The sequence below is a fragment of the Hyaena hyaena genome, unplaced genomic scaffold (assembly GCF_003009895.1).
Source record: "Hyaena hyaena isolate Hyena2069 unplaced genomic scaffold, ASM300989v1 scaffold_47, whole genome shotgun sequence".
NCBI lineage: Eukaryota > Metazoa > Chordata > Mammalia > Carnivora > Hyaenidae > Hyaena > Hyaena hyaena.
The window spans coordinates 135,654-153,401 of record NW_024080679.1 but is presented as its reverse complement, the minus strand read 5'-3'; the positions used below and the strand labels follow the sequence as shown (position 1 = coordinate 153,401).

The window sequence follows — 17,748 nt, the reverse complement described above, 5'->3', positions numbered from 1 at the left end:
GCAGCCGGAGCAGAAAGAGAACCAGTGTGAGATGAAATCGGACGGGGAGGCGTGGCCAGATGATGGAGTGCTGCACGTGTGGTTAGCGAGTGTGCTCCTCATCCTTAGCAAAGAGCAGTGAAAACAGCCCTCTGGCTGTAGATAGAAAACAACTTGGGGGGTGCAGTAGGAGTAGACGCAGGCACACCAGTTAGGAGGGCTTTTGCAGTCATCCGGGAGAAAGCTTATCTTAGTAACTGTGACTACCACCTCTGCACACAAATATCATTTCTTAGTACCATTTGGGATTATCTAGTACTGATCCCTCGGAGGAAGAGCTATAGGTTTCCTTTTATTTGGGGCGACTTTATTTTTGTGTAATTTCAAAACTACAGAAATGCCACGAAACTAGTAACAAAGGTGATTGCAATAACTGACACGTATTGAATATTTATCCCGTGCCAGCACGCTTACGCATCTTACACGTGCTCATGAAATCCCAACGGCGCCATGAGGTAGGCGCTGGTGTTTCTCCCGTTTCATGATGAGGAAACTGAGGCTCAGAGAAGTGAAATGGACCAGACAAGGTCATGTAATAGGGAGCATTCGCTATTATCATGATATGATTATCTTCTAGTAGAGAATGGACAGCCCCCTGCCCCATCAAAGTCAGCTGAGGTGGGGTAAAATTTTATCTTTGTAGAGCATAAATTCATAGATTTTATGGATTTGGGGCCAGCTGGAAGTCAGTGGGGTCTGACACAGCCTTTTGGCGTGCAGTTTCCCTGTATTGTATGAACATTTGAGCGAGGGTACTGGCAAGGCAGTGGCCCAGACCAGTGTCTTCTTCATCCCCGCCCCCCCACCCCCCCCCCGCAGCGCCCAGCCCCACCCATCCTTCCCTTGTAGTCAAAGAAAACTAACAAAGGGAAGGAGGTCCCCCGCAGTCCCTGCAGCAGCTCCAGCTCCCAGTGTGCCTGGAGGGATTCAAACTTTAGCACATGATACTGCACATGATACTTGGCTTTGTGGAGATCAGAGAGTTCTGGTTTCGGTCTAGAAGCCCTTTCTCTTAAAAGAGAAAAACAACGGTCTTAGCCCATAAACACAAAAATCAGAATGGAGCCCATCTTTTAAATCTAACCAAAACCACAGTTTAGAAATATCTGTTTGTTTTTTTTATAAGAGAATCCAGAGATCTACTTTATTAAGGACTCATTGGTAATTAAATGTTTTATCTTTTCTTAAAAAGAGTCACCGTGATGAAGGGCACTTAGACCATTCCTGCATGTTACAATAGTTCAGAATTAAGAGGGAACAGGGGCGCCTGGGTGGCTTAGTCTGTTAAGCGTCCGACTTTCGTTTAGGTCATGATCTCGCGGTTTGTGGGTTTGAGCCCCGCGTCGGGCTCTGTGCTGACTGCTAGCTTGGAGCCTGGAGCCTATTTCAGAGTCTGTATCTCCCTCTCTCTCTGATCCTCCCCTGCTCACGCTGTCTCTCTCTCTCTCTCTCTCTCTCCTAGAAATAAATTTAAAAATATATATAAAAAAAAAAACAGAATTAAGAGGGAACAGAATACTCCCAGAGGAAATCTGGTGTGTAGAAGTGAATCTCTGTCCAGAAAACAGTGAAACACACATAATGTTTCTTCTAATTACATGAAATCCCAGCCTAGATAGACACAGAGAGAGAAATGTAAGATATTAACGTAATAAGATTGATTTCTACAATGCATGTGTGAAAACCATTGTTTTGTTGTCATTAAACCTGTGTAAAAGAAAAGAAAGTTTGGGTTTCGGTAGGAGGAGTCTTTGAATTGGTTGTGTTTTTTTTTTAATGTTTTCACTCTCAGGATCTCTCACTGAAAGACTTGTGAAGGACTATGGTTAGAGACCCACTCAGCTGACAGAGTGGTCAAGAATATTGTATTAGAGGAAATAATAATATGAGGTTCTTATCTTTACTTTGTTTTTCTAGCTAATTTGTGGCACTGGGTCAATGAGGCTTGCCGCCGCCTAAGTGGAAATAAGGTAAATTTCAAAGTCTTAAGTGGCCCCTTACCGTACTTTTCACAGTTAGGCTGACATAGCTGTTAGTAGTCAAGTGTTGAGCCCCCTCTGGGAAAGGGGAACAGCCTGGAGGGGCGGAGCCTCCAATCCCAGGGATGGTGGTGCAGGATCACCCGAAGCCCATGGACTGCTCATCCTGAATGCTGTTTTCTTGTTTTTGTTTTTTGCATTTCACACCATGCCTCACCTCTGTGCACAGACATCAGGTGTGCTGTTTGCTAGTGCCAGTCTTGCTCGCCTAGCACAGGCTCTGAGGAGGAAAGCTGCCATTTCCTTTTACTCCAGAGTGACTGAAAATAGTTATTTTGGTAACTTTTGATATAATCAGAATTCTAGAAAAGCAGTGAGAATAGTACACAAAAAAAACTGCCACATGCCCTAAACTCAGACCCAGCAATTGCTTCTACTTTATCACATTGCATTATTATTTGCTGTCTGTGTGCGTATGTGTGTGTGTGCTTTTATTCGTGCACCATGTTAGAGTGAAAGGCAGACGTCATGCTCTATACCTTTAAATGCTTCGGGGTGAATTTCCTAAGAACAAGCACATTCTCTTATATAACTATAGTGCCTTTATCAAAATCAAGAAATGTAATAGAGGTACAGAGTGTTATCCACATGTGCTATTAATTATTAATAGTCTTCAGTTATCCAATTCTGTCTCTTAGGTCTCTTGTGTTAGGTATAAAGAATATAAAATTTAAACCATAAGCTAATCCTGATTTTCCCAATTCCAACCCCAACCACATAGGATTCATTTGGTCTTTCCCTTACCTGGATTTCAATCTTCCCTCTCCACTCCCAACAGGATGAAAGCTGGCTCCAGAGATTCTCAGCATAATTGCTCATTTGCTCAATTCCAGAACACACAGAAAGTAGTTTCAGAATTACTAAACCGTACCACAGCACAACACAAAGCTACTAGTGAGAATTCATTATTTGTTTACATTTTAAAAAAACCAAAAACTTAGATCGAATGTATATGGGCAAAACCCTGTGTTCTGAGTTGAGTTAGCTGTTTGCCTCATTTGGGTGCAAAGGTGCTACTTCTGGGAGATGCAGTTTGATTCCCTTGTTTCTGGTTGGATTCCACTTTCGGGTTCTCCCCCACTCTAATTTTAAATGACACACGCAAAGCGCCAGAGTGAGTGGTCCATTTGTACTTGTTAGGGTGGAAATAATGACTATAAGCCATTCTCAGCCGTGTGTAGTAGGAACATGTTCTAGCAAGTCCGGGTATTAACACCTGTGCCTTCTGCATCGAAACCCGCAGGAGTCCTCAGGCACCAATTTTAGCAGCGCTCATATGGAAGCCTCTAGTCAGCGTGAAATCTGTGAAGGGGTCTTACTGCTGACTCTGGAAGAGAAGGTGTTTCCTGAGGACATGTGCTGTCCCAACGGTGTTGGCATCTGTGGGGGTGCGTGCGCGGGGGGCGGGCCCTGTGCACGCGGAGAAGACGCGGGGATGCTCCCCTTGGTCAGCGAGATGGAGGGGGACCCCTTCAGGCGGATGCCCATGGAAGACGAATATGTAGACAGGCCCTCCCCGACCCCGGACTCTTCACTGCCCCTCACTCGGCCTGGCAGCAAAGCCACACCCCCGTGCCCCGAGCCCCTGGAGGTGGGGGAGAATGACAGTTTAAGCCAGTGCTTCACGGGGACAGAGAGCATGGTGGATTCTGAAAGCTGCACCTTCGCGGAGCCCCTGTGCAGGACCGACGGCGTCCCCACAGCCCCTGAAAAGTACTGGCAGAAACAAGTGGAGGGCGGCAGCTGCCCCCGCTGGGTGGCCAGCTGCAGCTCTGCAGAGGGCTACGCAGGCTGCGGAAGCCCCCCTGCGGAGGACGCGGAGCCCCCCACGCCTGCCCCGAAAAGCGGACCTCTGCCCCAGTGCGCCTATGGCATGGGCCGCCCCCCGGAAGAAGCCGCCGATGGCACCGGCCAGCCCACGGATGGGGCCGACGTCAGGCCTCCTGGCGCAGTGAGGGGGGGCCCTGGGTCCGGAGGCCCCTCCGGGGACCAGCCACCTGCCTCTGGTAAGTGATCTTCCGTCTCTCCCTTCTGAGCTTGGGGGAAATTCCACTCATCACACGCTTTCTCCCGAGAGACCTCTTTGCAGGGTGGGTCTGGACTCAGTCGGCATGTTGGGTTTGGGACTGTGCCCACTGCCGCGTGGCTTTATGCTCTGCCCCTGGGGCTGTCTTCATTTACACACGCCCCATGCCCAGCATCGAGCATCTGAAGGAATGACCTTGGGGCTGGCTGAAGTCAAGGCGTGCTCTCAGAGCTCTGGGTTCTGTTTATGTTTTCAAAACAACCAAATCTCAAATCTCCCCTGAGAAAGCTTTTGTAATTTTCAGCGGACACACATTGTTTACTTAATCCTTAATTAATATTTATGGAGAGTAGCTCGTTGGTTCTATACCAAATTAATGATGCTGTAAAAATGTCCTTTCATGCTTTATATGAGAAGCCCCTTTTATGACCACTGCATATAACATATTTATGGGACCGGGAGGATAATTTTACAGTTTAAAATCATGATAGAGACTTATCGCTGCATCACTGCGTGAGCACGAATAGCCCACCAATTATAATATTACAACTTTTTTCACAAGGCTAAAACACCGTCTGTTTTATTATGTAGTTATGAAGAACTTTGCTGCTGATGGTGTGGGCTCTGGGTATTATCTCCCACATGGGGGGTCAGGGATCTGTTTGAGAGTTTTCTGACAGCTATAGACACTCTCTCCAGAAAAATGAATAAATGGATATATTCCATTGAAAGGGCTTCTCAGGAGGTGCCTGGATGACTCAGTCGGTTGAGCATACGACTTTGGCTCAGGTCACGATCTCACGGTGTGTGTGTTTGGGCCCCGCATTGGGCTTTCTGCTTTAAGCACAGAGCCTGTTTCGGATTCTCTGTCCCCCTCTCTTTCAGCCCCTCCCCTAATGGTTCTCCAAATAAACAAACTTAAAAAAAATATATATATATATATTTATACACACACACACACACACATATATATATATGTGGGATTCACAGACTCCTCCCACCCTCAAAAAGAAAAAGGCCCATTCATGGCATCCTTATCCTGGATGTCTTTTCTTTCTCTTTCCTGCCTCTTTATTTAGAGTAGTACTAGAAGCTGGTCTTTGAATTATTTTATAACCCTGAGGTAGCTAGATCCCACAGTGTGTCTTCTGCCTCATGCTGGCGATGGCCCCTGGGCTATTTGGTAGAACAGTGTACTTTCATCTGTTTTCCAAGCTTTGTGGTTTTGCTGTAACTACACAAATTGGCTGGTGGGGAAATTTTATAATATCAATTCTCAGACTGAAAGGAGGTGGTGCGTTTGGGGATATTTTCATAGAACTGATGTGTTCTTCCTTCAGAAGACCTCAAGATTAAGATTTTAAGGAATTTCCACAACTAAAAGTTTGGCTCTACTGTTCGTTTATATAATTCTATTTCTTTTTTAGTGGTTAATCTTCTTCCCGTCGGTCGTAGAGACATACAAAACACTAGTGTTTTGGACTGTAGGGCGCTGGGAGCCAAAGCTGACTGTGGCCCTGGCCGTGTCTCAGTAATGCTGCCACAGGCAGACCAGTGTCTCAGTTGGTGACACCAGGAAGCTGACGTTTACCCCTGTGTGAAAGCCTTCAGCGATTGTTGGAAGAGGAGTTGGCCAAATTTGTTTATTTTTTTTAAAGTTTATTAATTTATTTTGAGAGAGACAGAGAGAGAGAGGGAGTGCAAGTGGAGGAGGGGCAGAGGGAGAGAGAGAGAATTCCAAGCCTTCCCAGGCTCAGTCAGTGCACAGCCTGATGCAGGGCTGGAACTCCTGAACTATGAGATCATAACCTGAGCGGAAGTCGAGTGTTTAACTGACAGAGCCACCCAGGAGCCCCATGTTGGTCAAACTTAAAGAGATTTTTTTTTCTTAGTGTCACAAAGCCAAAAGACCTGTGCTCTCCTGTAAAGAGTTAAAACAATGCCCTAGTCTGTTTTTCATTATCATTTCTTTCTCCAGCACTAAACAGCTAGGCATGGAGGAAAGGAAAAAAAAGCGTGTCATCAGCTAAGTGGTGTTAATTTGCAGAAAGTTTACACTGCCTTCTCTCTGTTCATCTGGTGCTTAGCCATGCAAAACATCCATCGAGAGCCTGCCTGTGGATGCCAGCAAGAGGGCCAAATTCATTCTAGCCTGAGGGGAAGCAGCAGCCAGACTGATTTTTGAGGCTGCGCTGTTCTCTCCATAATTGCTTCTGCATGAACAAGCCTTCTGGTTTCTGGTCAAAATAGCACTTCCTCGTTATTGTTTTTTTTTTTTTTAAGGATTGTCATAATTTATGCTCTATATAACATGTGAATGACAGTGGAGCTTGAGTGAAAGATCAGAGGGGGGTCTAATTCTATTTGATCTCCTAAAAGCCACTATACTCTTGGAGACTTGAAGGAGGTGGCCTTTTTTATTGGGTTTTAGATTTTTATATGTGGGTTGTTGTTTTTTTAAACTTCCGGGGACACCTGGGTGGTTCAGTTGGTTGAGCATCTAACTGTTGATTTTGGCTCAGGTCATGATGTCACGGTCATGAGAATGACCCCTGCATCGGGCTTCTTGCTGAACATGGAGACTGCTGAAGATGCTCTCTCTTTCTTCCTCTGCTCCCTTCCCCACTTGCATGCTCTCCCTCTCTCTCTCTCTCAAAAAGTAATTAAAAAAAAACTTACAACCAAATCCAGTGGTTTCTGGAAACAATGACATGATTGGGCACTTCCTCAGTAGGGGAAGTATCTCCTTCACCCTCAGCATCCCTTTGAAGTGAATGATGGTTCTCCAAACAGTTCTACAAGTGTAACTTTTAAGAATAATATCCAGTGTTAAAGCTATTTTCTTGGTGCTATAACTCTTTTTTTAATGTTTATTATTTTGAGAGACAGAGAGAGACACAGCACGAGCAGGGGAGGGGCAGAGAGAGAGAGACACACAGAATCCGAGCCATCAGCACAGAGCCTGACGTGGGGCTTGAACCCATGAACCACAAGATCATGACCTGAGTCGAAGTAGGAGGCTCAACCGACTGAGCCACCCAGGCACCCCTCAGTGTTACAACTCTTTAAGAACTGTGAGAATTGTTAGCAAAGGCCCATAAGGGGAAAACAAACATTTTGTTATGTCTTCTATAACCACTTTGTAATTTACTTCTTAAATTACTATCCTGATGACATAATGGTGGCTACCTTGGCTACAAATCCTATCACCTAGAGTTTGGAGAATTCTCACTGTGTCTAGAAAATTATTTCCTATGAAAAAAAGAATAATGTGTCCGTAGTGGCTGGTGACTTGCTTTTGGCCCCTGAAATCACTTACTTGGTTCGGCCACTTTTGAGCTGGAAACAGTTGTTTATTTACAGGGTCCACAGCGATTATTAATGAACACCAGCTACATATTGGTTTTCCTCTTTTTAATATTGTTGTTGTTTTTATTTCTGAGAGAGGGAGAGAGACAGAATGAGCAGGGGAGGGTCAGAGAGAGGGAGACACAGAATCTGAAAGAGGCTCCAGTCTCTGAGCTAGCTGTCAGCACAGAGCCTGACACGGGGCTCGAACCCACGAACCGTGAGATCATGACCTGAGCCAAAGTCGGATGCCCAACTGACTGACCCACCCAGGCACCCCTATATTGGTTTTTCTATCATATCTTTGTTGAGAGCCTACTGAGCCACAAAGACTTGGGAAAGCTTGCAGAGCAAGTAGGGACTGAGGTGAGGGAATGGACGACTGAAGAAATCAGTAACTTGGGATCACCTCAGCCTGCTCTCTCCTTCCCCCACTCACCCCCCTCAGTTTTGGCCAAAGCCGGCCCCTTTTAGTACAAATACCCCTCACTCTCCTGTAGCCACCCTGTCTGTGCACTGTCCCTTTTCCCAGAGTGCCGACTCCTCCTGTCCTCCCAAGATGCAGCTCAGATGCTACTTCTGAACAGGGTAGGCAGGCATGCTGCCTGTACGGCCACTCGCCCCTTCTGTGCACTTTCTGTCCTTCCCACGGAGCCCAGCATCCCCACATCTTTATCAACAAGCCGTCTCCAGGCCGCCGTGCCATTCAGTGGGAATTTCCATGAGCTCCGCCACATCTGATCTTCCCAGTCTCTCCCAAGGTGACTTAGTCACAGTGTGTTCGGCTCGTTCATTCATTCAGCCAGTCATGAGTAACTAGAGAACAAGAGGCCATACCTCCCTGTTTGTTTCCTAAGCTCACTCTCTGCCTTCGACTTCTTCAGTCTGTTCGGGGGAGCTGGAGGCCAGGCAGGGGGCAGAAGGACTGGCATTAATTATCCTAGACAGACCTCAGTGCCCTGGGTAGAGGAGGCAGTGGTGAGTTGGTTCATCCAAATGGCACAGATACACCAAGTCTAATTCCTGGGAGCCAGGGCCACTGGAGGATGGAAGGCACCTGCCTGACCCCATTTCTCCCATCCCTGGGTCCCCCTGTCTTGAAATGGCTATTCTTGATCATCCAGTTCAACCCTGAAAGGACAAAAAAAGGCTTTCCTACCTCAATTTTCTTCCCTTTCCCTCCGCTCCCCCCAGGTAATGGACAATGCTCCATTTCTTTCTTTTTTTTTTTTAAGTTTACTTTTTTATTTTTGAGAAAGAGAGAGAGAGAACAAGTGAGGGAGGGGCAGAGAGGGAGAGGGAAACACAGAATCCGAAGCAGGCTCCAGGCTCTGAGCTGTCAGCACACAGCCCGATGCTGGGCTCGAATCCAAGAACCATGAGACGCTTGACTGATGGAGCCACCCAAGCGCCCCCAGTGGACAATTCTGTTTCTAACTTTCTTTTCTCTCCTGTTGGAAGGCCACCCACTAGCTTGGGTTGCACTTTTAGCTAAGTTCTGCAAAGGCAGGTATTAGCTCAGTGAGTCTGTTAAGGTAAAAATGACATTTTAAGATTGTTTATTGGTCAATATTCACTGGTGCTAGAAGTCAATGCATTATTTCAAAATATATGAAAAATCTGTTCACTGTATACTTTAATTCGCTCCTGCTTGCTTTCCCTCAGTTCTATTGGGGCTCACTCTGGAAGAGTTTCATTCGTAAGCCATTCTAACTATCAAGCATGATTCAGAATGGAACTATTAAATACTGGTTCCCTGCCCTTATCATCATATACTCCGTTTCTTCCAAATGCCTAAAACAGAGCTTACATTTCCATAAAAAGGAAAATCACATGAGAAGCATATGGGTTAAGTATAAAATAAGTTTTTAAGAAATTCCAAAAGAAATCCGTGTAGCCTGGGTAGTTTGAGTGTATTTGCGTATATTTTTAGTTCTGTTCTTTGGAAGAAAATCTACATGACAATTGGGTGGTACTGTTTGCTATAGTTCTTCTGCTTCAGTGTTCATACGTTATGCATTTTAAACAACATAATAAGCTTTTGAGAGGAGTGTGTATTACCTTGCTTAAAAATGTGAATCCTGTTAGAGATTGAGTTCTTAAAATGAAGCTTGTTTTCTCTGCCCAAGAAATAGAGATTTGGTGGGGCTGGCCATGTGACACGTGTAGACACATGTCTACAATGTGGAGACATCTTTCTGATCATGATGGGACACTTTGTCCGTTGTTCCTGTTGACTTCAGTGCTATTCTTAACTCTCTCGAGTTACCTGGGAAATCTAGTTAAGTCACATGAAATATTAATGTTAACTGAACCAATTCATTTTAAATATTAGAAATTCTTTGAAATTTCTAATTTAATTAAAAATTCTCATGGCATTCTGGCTCCCAAATCCCACTTTTAGGTAGCTTCAAATACAATTCCCAGCTGCCTGTGTTGAGAGATGAGTAGACTATTTTTTTTAAATTTTTAAATGTTTATTTTTGAGAGAGAGACAGCATGAGCGAGGGAGGGCCAGAAAGAGAGGGAGACACAGAATCTGAAGCAGGCTCCAGGCTCTGAGCTGTCAGCACAGAGCCCGACGTGGGGCTCGAACTCACGAACCATGAAATCATGACCTGAGCCAAAGTGGGACGCTAAACTGACTGAGCCGCCCAGGCGCCCCGAGAGATGAGTAGGCTATTGTGACATCCCGATTGTCTGTCATGAAGCCTGTACCTTAAACCACTGCTCTGCTGCCATTACGTGGGTGCCATTGATAGTGATTTCATTTGCTTGCTGTGGTGGGGACTCTTCAGTGTGCTGTCAAATAAGGGCAAACACAGGTGTGGGATAGCTGGCTACTCTGAGTGATGCTGAGCGAGGGGCAGTGTCCAGGCCAGGCCCAGAAGGTTCCACAGGAAGGGGCACTAGGGTCTGCACAGGAAGTGATGGCTACTTTCACTAGGAGTCGTCTCCCTTCTGCCAGTTGTCTTAGGAAGGTGCTAGTTTCATCATCACTGGTTCTTTTGTGAGGGAAGCTCTTTCTTTCCTGGGCCTCCAACCCCATCTTTTTCCTCAAGTGAAATAAAGTTGCAGTCACTGCCAGGGGCAGCCTAGCAGGGGAAAGCTGTCGGAAAGGCAGCCGACGAGAGTTAAGGAAAAGGGGGTGACAGACCCTTGCTTTGCTTTGTATTCCTGGAGGCTCAACAGAGACTAAAAGTCTTGTGAGGCATCTTGGATAAGCCTCATCTACGCCATCCTTCCCTTTACATTTTTTTTTTTAATGTTTATTTGTTTTGAGAGGGAGAGAGGTCAAGAGTACGAGCAGGGGAGGGGCAGAGAGAGAAGGAGAGAGAGAGAATCCCAAGCAAACTCCGCACTGTCAGCACAGAGCCTGTCACGGGGCTCCATCCCGTGAACTGTGAGATCATGACCTGAGCCGAAATCAAGAGTCAGACTCTGACTGAGCCACACAGGCGCCCTCCCCCTTTTCATATCTCCCCTCAGCTGCCCCCCCACCCCCACTTACAGCAGAACAATCTGGGACTTTCCTTGGCACTCACTGGAAGAAGCTACCCCTTTAGGGGCGGATATCAACCGCAGAAGCCATGACGACCATGCTGAAAAGGGGGCCCCACCGCACCCACATGTCACGCGGCTTGCTGACGTGGTCACCTGTTGACTTGCCATCCCAGGGCCTTGCCCTCTCTGGTCAGCTTGCATAGCCCTATAAAACCTTTCTGTCCTAAAAGGGATGATTGCTATGGAGAAGGATAGTTCAGGACTGAGGTGTATAACAGGATAAGGGTATTACCAGCTCCTTCTGAAGAGACCTTGACCTGCCCCCATGCTCCAGGCAAGTCAGAGCTGACTTGGGTGAGGAGAAACGAGACCGTGGAGGGTTAGTGTAGAACTGTACAGATGAGGGTTCAAACCAGTGACGGCCGTCATGATGAATTGTTTCAGCGAAGAAAACAGAAGTTGGTTGGATTTTCTAGAGGGAAGTGCCTTCTCTGTCTTCAAGACATGTTGAGATCTTCCAACAATACAGGTTTGGAAAATAACATAAGCACCTGGCACATCTCCCCAGTCTGTTTCCCTGCAAGTCGCACGTGCACTGGCGCCACGTTCCAGGAGTCGTAGCGCCATCGGTGCACCTGAGCCTGAGTCTCTGCTGTTTCCCAAGCAGTTTCAGATCCATCCTCTCGGCTGACCCTCGTGCCATCCTGCGGGTATCCACCCGTTCACTCACTCTTTCGTGTAACAGGTATTGTGAGCTGCTCTCTCCGGCCGCACCTGCCAGGCTGCCGGGGCTTGAAACTTGACTCCCCTTTCACAGACCGAGCAGACTGAAATCTGGAGAGGTGTTAGGTGGCCTGTCCCAAATCCCACAGGGAGGGAGGGCTGAGCAGAGCGAGACCGGACGCTTCCAGACCCCTGCTCTCTCTGTCCCTGCCCACTGCTCACTCTCTCGTACTCAGGCAGCCACTGAAACCTCATCGCTTTAGTCACCAGTTGGCACCTTCTGCTCTTCAAGGACTACAGCACCAGGCTGACGCTGACATAATTAGATGCCTGGCAGGTGAGTCGGTATCCGGATGAGCCATGAGAAAAGAAGGCTGTTTGGCAGTGTCTATCCTTGAAGCAGTGTTAGGAGAGGGGGAAGCAAACGTGTAAGGCTCACACGCAGGGTGGCTGCGGGCTGGTTGACGCTATGCCGCCCGCCGGGCACGGAGGGAGCACTCAGCATTTCTGGACTTGGGGTATTGTTTCCATTACTGTTGTTACTGTGGAAACATATCATGGGATCTCTATTTTAGTGGCACCAGAAGGTAGCCTCTGCAGCTTAGTGTTTTACTGAACATTTAGTTTGTTTGTTTTTTTTTTAAATACTTTTATTTATTTCTAGGAGAGAGAGAGAGAGAGACAGCGTGAGCAGGGGAGGGTCAGAGAGAGAGGGAGACACAGACTCTGAAATAGGCTCCAGGCTCTGAGCTGGCAGTCAGCACAGAGCCCAACACGGGGCTCAAACCCACGAACCGCGAGATCATGACCTAAGCGAAAGTCGCACGCTTAACCGACTAAGCCACCCAGGCGCCCCATTTAGTTCTTTATCAATACAGAAAATTAGATCCACAAACACTTCAGCAATATTGAAAGACGTCCAACCTACAAGATATTACCTCCAAAAAGAGTGATGCTAAAGGAAAGCATCTGTGTGGGGGGAAACCCCAGGGAAATACTTCTTTTTTTTTTAAGTGTATTTATTTTTTCAGAGAGAGAGAGAGACAGCGAGTGCACACACATGCATGGGGGAAGGGCAGAGAGAGGGAGGGAGAGAATCCCAAGCAGGCTCAGCACCATCAGTGCAGAGCCCAACGTGGGTCTCAAACTCATGAACCATGAGATCGTGACCTGAGCCGAAATCAAGAGTTGGATACTTAACCGACTGAACCACCCAGGTGCTTACNCCCCCCCCCCCCCCCCCCGCCCAGAGCGATACTTCTAAGAGCTGCCTGCCAACTCAGGACCCACTACATAAATTTCCAGAGCCCACTGAACAATGAAAACACGAGGTATCCATGTGCAGAAGTTAATAAGGAATTTAAGATGGTGACAGCAGAGCATGAAACCAGGTGTGGCCTTCTGAGCGCAGGGCCCCATGTGGCTGCACAGGTCACATGCCTGGGAAGATGGCTCTGCCCACTTACTGTCATTGACAAGTCAGTAAAGCTTTTTAAGGAAGTTCAGTCTGTACCAGTTTACTCTCAAAAACGTCAGCATGGGTGAACCGGGCTTGACTTAACCAAAGGTGGTTTTTGTCATTACTTTGGGTAAAAGAAAGAAAAAGTACATGCGAAGAATAAAATCATTTGAGAATCTCATACTCTTTCTAGATAACTTTTCTTTATATCCTAATTGTTAGGAATTTAAAGGTCTTGTCCACACACCCCCCCCATTCTGTCCCCACCTCCCCTCAAAGAATAATATTCTTGATCCAGCCTATGAATCAGAAGATTCTGAAATGTTTACATATATCTTGGGTGAAAGGATTCGAGTTCCATTTTGGAAAAAGAAAGAGGAAGGAAAGAAGGAAGGGAGGAAGGGAAAGAAAACAGAATATAGTTTCTAAATCAAAGATATTGTTTGCCATGAGGCAATTGGCATGGGATAAAACTCTTCATGTGAATAATTAAACAGAATCTTGATGTTCAAGATCATAAAACATGGGCTTTTACTTGAGCTCAGACAAACCGAACACTCTGACAAGGAGGAAGGTAAACATTAATGGATTCGTGGTGATGATTTGTTGGGAAATAAAATTTAAAATGCGGGAGAAATCGTATATACCATGACATAAGTAGATAAATCTCAATATGAAGACGACAAAGAAGATGGGAGATTAAATTCAAAACCATAAATCACACTGTGGCTAGTGATGCCCTCTGTGTAGTTTTATATTTTACTGAAGAACAATAGAATCACCCAGTCACTGATGTTGTCACAACAGACTAAAGGAGCTATACTGAGAAAATTATACTTTTAAAAAAATTAATATTTTTGAGGGAGAGCGCAAATTGAGGAGAGGGAACTGGTAGAGAATCTCAAGCAGGCTCCACACTCAGCACAGAGCCCGATGCAAGGCTCGATCCCACAACCCTGGGATTATGACCTGAGCTGAAATCCAGAGTCCAACATTCAACTGACTGAGCCATCCCAGAAGTCCCTCTTAAATATCTTTTAAAATTTAAAACAGATAACGTTCATGCTATTTTTGTGTTGGGTGTTGATAGTTTCCTCAGACATTTTTTACAGTAACCTCACGCTCTTAATTTCCACTTTCTCTGTCTTCAGTGTGGAATGAGAAATTACAGACATTTGCAAAGCAAATTTGAGTGCAAGATCCTTCTGTACGTTTCATGTGTTTTGTTTTGTTTCTCTTCTCAATGTTTCTCTTATACCACTGCACCAATTCAGCAGCTTGTTGAAGCTGTCTCTCTGTCGTGGCCTCTTATTTGGGTCCTTGCAAAGCAGTCACTTGGGTGTTTACAGAAACGTTTCTCCCTTTAAAAAAAAAAAAGATTTTAATGTTTTTTTTTTAAATTTATTTCTAGGAGAGAGAGAGAGAGAGCATAAGCAGGGGAGGGTCAGAGAGAGAGGGAGTCACAGACTGAAACAGGCTCCAGGCTCCGAGCTGGCAGTCAGCACAGAGCCCGACGCGGGGCTCGAACCCACGAACCGCGAGATCATGACCCAAGCGAAAGTCGGACGCTTAACCGACTAAGCCACCCAGGCGCCCCTTTAATGTTTATTTTTGAGAGAGAAATCGATAGAGACGGAGGAGGAACAGACAGAGGGAGAGATACAGAATCTGAGCTGTCAGCACAGAGCTTGACGCGGGACTGAAACCCACGAACCGCAAGATCATGATCTGAGCGGAAGTTGGATGCTTAACCAACTGAGCCACCCAGGCGCCCCAACATTTCCCCTTTTTATCACACTTATATTTCACCACTTTACGAAATAGTTAATTATATTTACTAATTCAATTGGTAAAAACAGAACTGAGAACCAACTTAGTAAATGGCGGGAGCCGAAAGGCATAGACATACTAGAAAGGAGACCACTAGCGTAGAGTACATTGTATGTTATGAGCATGGTTGGAATATTTCAGAGGAAATGGAGACCGTGGAGCCATCCAGCTAGCAAGTGAATGGAAACACAAGCTGGCTTCCCCTGTGTTGCCTGGGGGATTATTAGGCAAATAAATCCCCACCACTACCCATCTTGAAATACATACCACATATAGACTGCCTATAGGAGAAATAGCATAAGTCATAGATATTTAGATCTGTTGCTCACATTTATTTTTTAGTTTTTATTATTTTTGAGAGAGAGAGCAGGCAGGGGAGGGGCAGAAAGAGAGAATCCCAAACAGGCTCTGTGCTTCAAGTATGAAGCGTGATGCAGGGCTTGAACTCCAGAACCATGAGATCATGACCTGAACTGAAATCAAGAGTTGGCCACTCAACCAACTGAGCCACCCAGACGCCCCAAGTTGCTCACATTTTAAATCTCCTTATAGTTTCATGGGTCACTGGGCCTCCATCTCAGCTTCCCTGGAGGTATCTTGTGGGGGAAGGGAAGGCTCCGCAAAGGGATTTCCTGTAGGCTGTTGGTATTTTAGTCAGGCCATCCAAACATGGCTTCCAAATTTGGGGGAAATCTCATCTGTGGAGTGGTGATAGAAAGTTCATGTGTATAAATTGTTACAAAGCTGGGTCACAGCAGAGGAGAAAAAAAGATGAGGAATTTAACGGTGAGGAGCCATTTTGATGTTCACCTCTTCTCGTCAGAATGAAAGATTCTGTTTCCGATACTAAGTGTTGGGACATTTCTGCAGCTACTTGGTTCATGGTCCTTTTTTCCACCTGGGACGTTTCTAGAGTATCAGTCTTTAAAATAGATGAAGAATGAGAGTAGCAAGTTCCCTAACAGTTGAACGTTCTATTTGTTTTCCAAAAGGCCCGTTAATTAAAGACTGGCCAAGGGGCGCCTGGGTGGCTCAGTCGGTTAAGCGGCGGACTTTGGCTCAGGTCATGATCTCACGGTTTGTGGGTTCGAGCCCCACGTCGGGCTCTGTGCTGACAGCTCGGAGCCTGGAGCCTGCTTCAGATTCTGTGTCTCCCTCCCTCTCTGTCCCTCCCTTGCTCTCGCTGTCTCTCTCTCTCAGAAATAAAAAATATTTTTTAAAAAAACCATCCAAATTAAAGACTGGCCAAATCCAGTCCCCCCCCCCCCCAAGAAGTGACCTAGAACCCCCTAGGGACAAAACACTCCTCAGGCTCCAGAGGAAAGAATGATTTATAGGATTTATTTATTTATTTATTTATTTATTTTTTTTTTTGCATTTTAGTCTTCCGAATCTCTTTGGTTCCGGGAGTTAAAAACAAAGAGTTAAGGAAACTGATTTAACGTCCGCTAAATACTGAGCCTGAATGGCCCCATGGCTGAACTGTTAGGGACCTACGTGGAAGGTACAGAGCTATGACAGTCTTGTCAGAGGGGAGGCCGGGCGGAGGTGGGCTGCAGGGTCCTGTCTGGCAATGACCTTCCCTCCAGCCCGGTTTGCTGCACGTAGGTCTCCCGCCCGCACCCCGTTCCTAGCTAACAGGTGCGCCTGTGTGTGAGTCTGCCGCCCGGTGTGCGGAGTCCCATGTGGCAAACGACGCCTGGAGCAGGGCCGTGGCCTGCCGCTCTCCTCTCTCTCCCTGCTTCCTCTGCCGCAGTCAGGCCTGGCGAGAGGACAAATGATGGAACCCCTCGGCGTGTCAGGCGCACGTTAGAGACGGTGTCGGTGAGGAGGGGCCGCCGCCAGAACAGCCCACTTCCTGGGGAAACTTCCCTCTCCCAAGACCACGTTCTCACCAAGAACTGATGACTCACCCTCTGCATGTTCTCTCTTCCTCTCCCCTTGTAGGAAATGTGACTGGAAACAGTAACTCCACGTTTATTTCCAGCGGGCAGGTGATGAACTTCAAGGGCGACATCATCGTGGTCTACGTCAGCCAGAACTCCCAGGAGGGCCCGGCGGGGCCCGGCGGCGGCGGCGGCGGCCCGGGGGAGCCGGTGGGCCGCCCGGTGCAGGAGGAGAGCCCGCCACGCTGCGACTCGTTCGCGGGCCTCGGGCCGCGCTTCCCCGACCCCTGCGCCGACCTGGAGGCGCGCCTGGGCGGGGGGCTGCAGGAGTGCGGCGACCCCGGGTCCGACAAGGCCTCGCGGCCGGTGCAGGAGCAGGGGGAGGCCGAGGCCGGCGAGGGCAGGGCGCGGCGCTGAGCCGCCGGGGACCTGCAGCGGCTCTCGGCGCCCCCTCGGAGCCGCTCTGCGGTGGGGGCGGGCGCAGACCTCGGGGCCACCAGCCGGGCCTCAGCGGGCACCGCAGGGGCCGCGCGTCCCTAACTGGAGGCGGGGAGCCGCACGCACCTGCGCCTGGGCGGGACCGGGGCCAGGGGCGGGCCGGGAGGGGGCTAGCGCACCTGCGCCTGGGCGGGGCCTGGGGGCCGCGCGCGCCGGCTCCGGGGCGGGGCCTGGGGGCCGCGCGCGCCGGCTCCTGGGCGGGGCCTGGGGGCCGCGCGCGCCGGCTCCGGGGCGGGGGCGGGGCCTGGGGGCCGCGCGCGCCGGCTCCTGGGCGGGGCGGGGCGGCATCCCGGATCTGCGCGCAGAAGCCCCTCTCTTCGGTACACCGTCAAATTACCTGACATTCTCCACCCATCTTGTTCTTTATAGAATCGGGCACTTTTTTAAAAACCTGCA

General features: G+C 47.9%; 1 protein-coding gene across 6 annotated transcripts in view; it reads left to right on the top strand.

Moving 5' to 3' along the window:
• Positions 1-17,449, top strand: part of TNFRSF11A (TNF receptor superfamily member 11a) — a 58,144-nt gene extending 40,695 nt beyond the window's left edge. For 5 of the 6 annotated variants that reach the window (XM_039230549.1, XM_039230547.1, XM_039230546.1 and 2 more), the window contains 3 exons: positions 1,957-2,009; positions 3,322-4,084; positions 16,916-17,449. In XM_039230549.1, coding sequence (XP_039086480.1) covers positions 1,957-2,009; positions 3,322-4,084; positions 16,916-17,271 — 1,172 coding nt within the window. In that variant the 3' untranslated portion in view covers positions 17,272-17,449. Of the gene's footprint in view, positions 1-1,956; positions 2,010-2,856; positions 2,919-3,321; positions 4,085-16,915 lie in introns of those variants that run through there. The other variant, XM_039230550.1, reaches the window with a different exon arrangement.
• The last annotated feature ends 299 nt before the right edge of the window (positions 17,450-17,748 follow it).